Source organism: Arachis ipaensis, chromosome B02, assembly GCF_000816755.2.
Source record: "Arachis ipaensis cultivar K30076 chromosome B02, Araip1.1, whole genome shotgun sequence".
Classification (NCBI taxonomy): domain Eukaryota; kingdom Viridiplantae; phylum Streptophyta; class Magnoliopsida; order Fabales; family Fabaceae; genus Arachis; species Arachis ipaensis.
Window position 1 is genome coordinate 55,940,672 of NC_029786.2, and position 1,445 is coordinate 55,942,116.

Consider the following 1,445-nt stretch of genomic DNA (forward strand, 5'->3'; position numbering starts at 1 on the left):
CAAAAAACTATATCTACAAAGTTATCCATAAATGATAAAGATTTTAAAGTATATTAAAAAAATATGTTGAAATGACAACCAAATCCAAATTTTAGTAGATTTATCAAACGAATTAATATATTTAGATGTAGAAAATACTTTTCCTTTTCCTTTTTCTTTCAAATAGCAACTTTGTCATTGCCATGTGACTGATGAATAGTTTACTATCATAATATGATATTTTAATTTAAAGAAATAAATAGAAATGCGAGAGAAAGAAAAGCATGAATATTGTTGAAAATAACGCATACCAAGAGATAGATGATAGAGGCAACGAGAAAGGTCCAATAGCGACCAAGATGAGCATCGGCAATGTAGGCACCAAATATGGGAGTAATCCAAATGGTGCCAACCCAGTTTGTTACATTATTCGAAGCTGTAACAGTTCCTTGATGAAGCTTCTTTGTCAGATACAATATCAGATTTGATGATATTCCATAATATGCCATCCTTTCGAATATCTCGTATACTGCATATGCATTTACCATTATTCATTAATATATATCTTATTCTTTAATATTCAACCAAAAATCAATCAATCCAATTTTAGCAATAAGATAAGGGTATATATATTATTGGAGATATAATAATATATGTATTTGTTTTTCTTCANTTTTATAAAGAAGGGCCTAGAAAAGCAGTCATAGACTCGTAGTACAAGAATAGTAATAATATCTTTAATTTGGCCTCTTTCTGTGGATAATTTTGGGTGTGGATCGAAACTGTTCAGCCGGATGTATAGATTTGATTAGGTAATGTGAGTAAAAATATGGTAAGTGACAACTGACAAGTTTCTTTGTCTTACTTCTCACATGTTTTTAATTGTTTATAATTAAAGATAATAAATTAGGTTATTTTAATGTAAAAGATTATAAAAAATTATCATAAAATTATTTATTTCAAAACTATTTATCATATCAATAATTATATATTTAATAGAATAATTATATCCGTCTATATCTATTCAAATTTTATTTTTTAAAAATATAAAATTATTAATTATTAATTACAATTGTTTAAAATTGATTAGTTAAAAACTTTTTACCTATACTTTTCCTTTCTTTTTACATATTATAAGTGCTTTTAGTTTTGACACTAAAAGAACAAGAAGTATACCACGCACCTCTTTATGTGTTAATACTAGGCTTCAAATGATTGTAGTGAATTACATAATACATATGTTTATGTCATGGGTAAATGTGTGTAGACTAAGAATTTTCGGCTCCTCCTAAAAAATGTTCCAGCTGAATCTTTTGTATAAACAAATTATGTATATGTATGGCGCGAAGCAAACATATTTGACCAAGATTACAGAACTCAAGGAGAAGAAAACCTTTATTATCGAAGAGATTTGTTATTTTTAAATATAATTATTTATGTATTTTGTTGAGTTTAAAATTTTTGAA

The 1,445-nt window shown here is 26.2% G+C and overlaps 1 protein-coding gene across 2 annotated transcripts in view; it reads right to left on the reverse strand.

Annotated features, from left to right (window-relative positions):
- LOC107625310 (protein NRT1/ PTR FAMILY 5.2-like) overlaps positions 1-1,445 on the reverse strand; it is a 10,777-nt gene that overhangs the window by 8,715 nt on the left and 617 nt on the right. For both annotated transcript variants that reach the window (XM_016327928.2, XM_016327927.2), the window contains exon 2: positions 291-508. In XM_016327928.2, the coding sequence (XP_016183414.1) occupies positions 291-508 (218 nt within the window). The remainder of the gene's footprint in view (positions 1-290; positions 509-1,445) is intronic.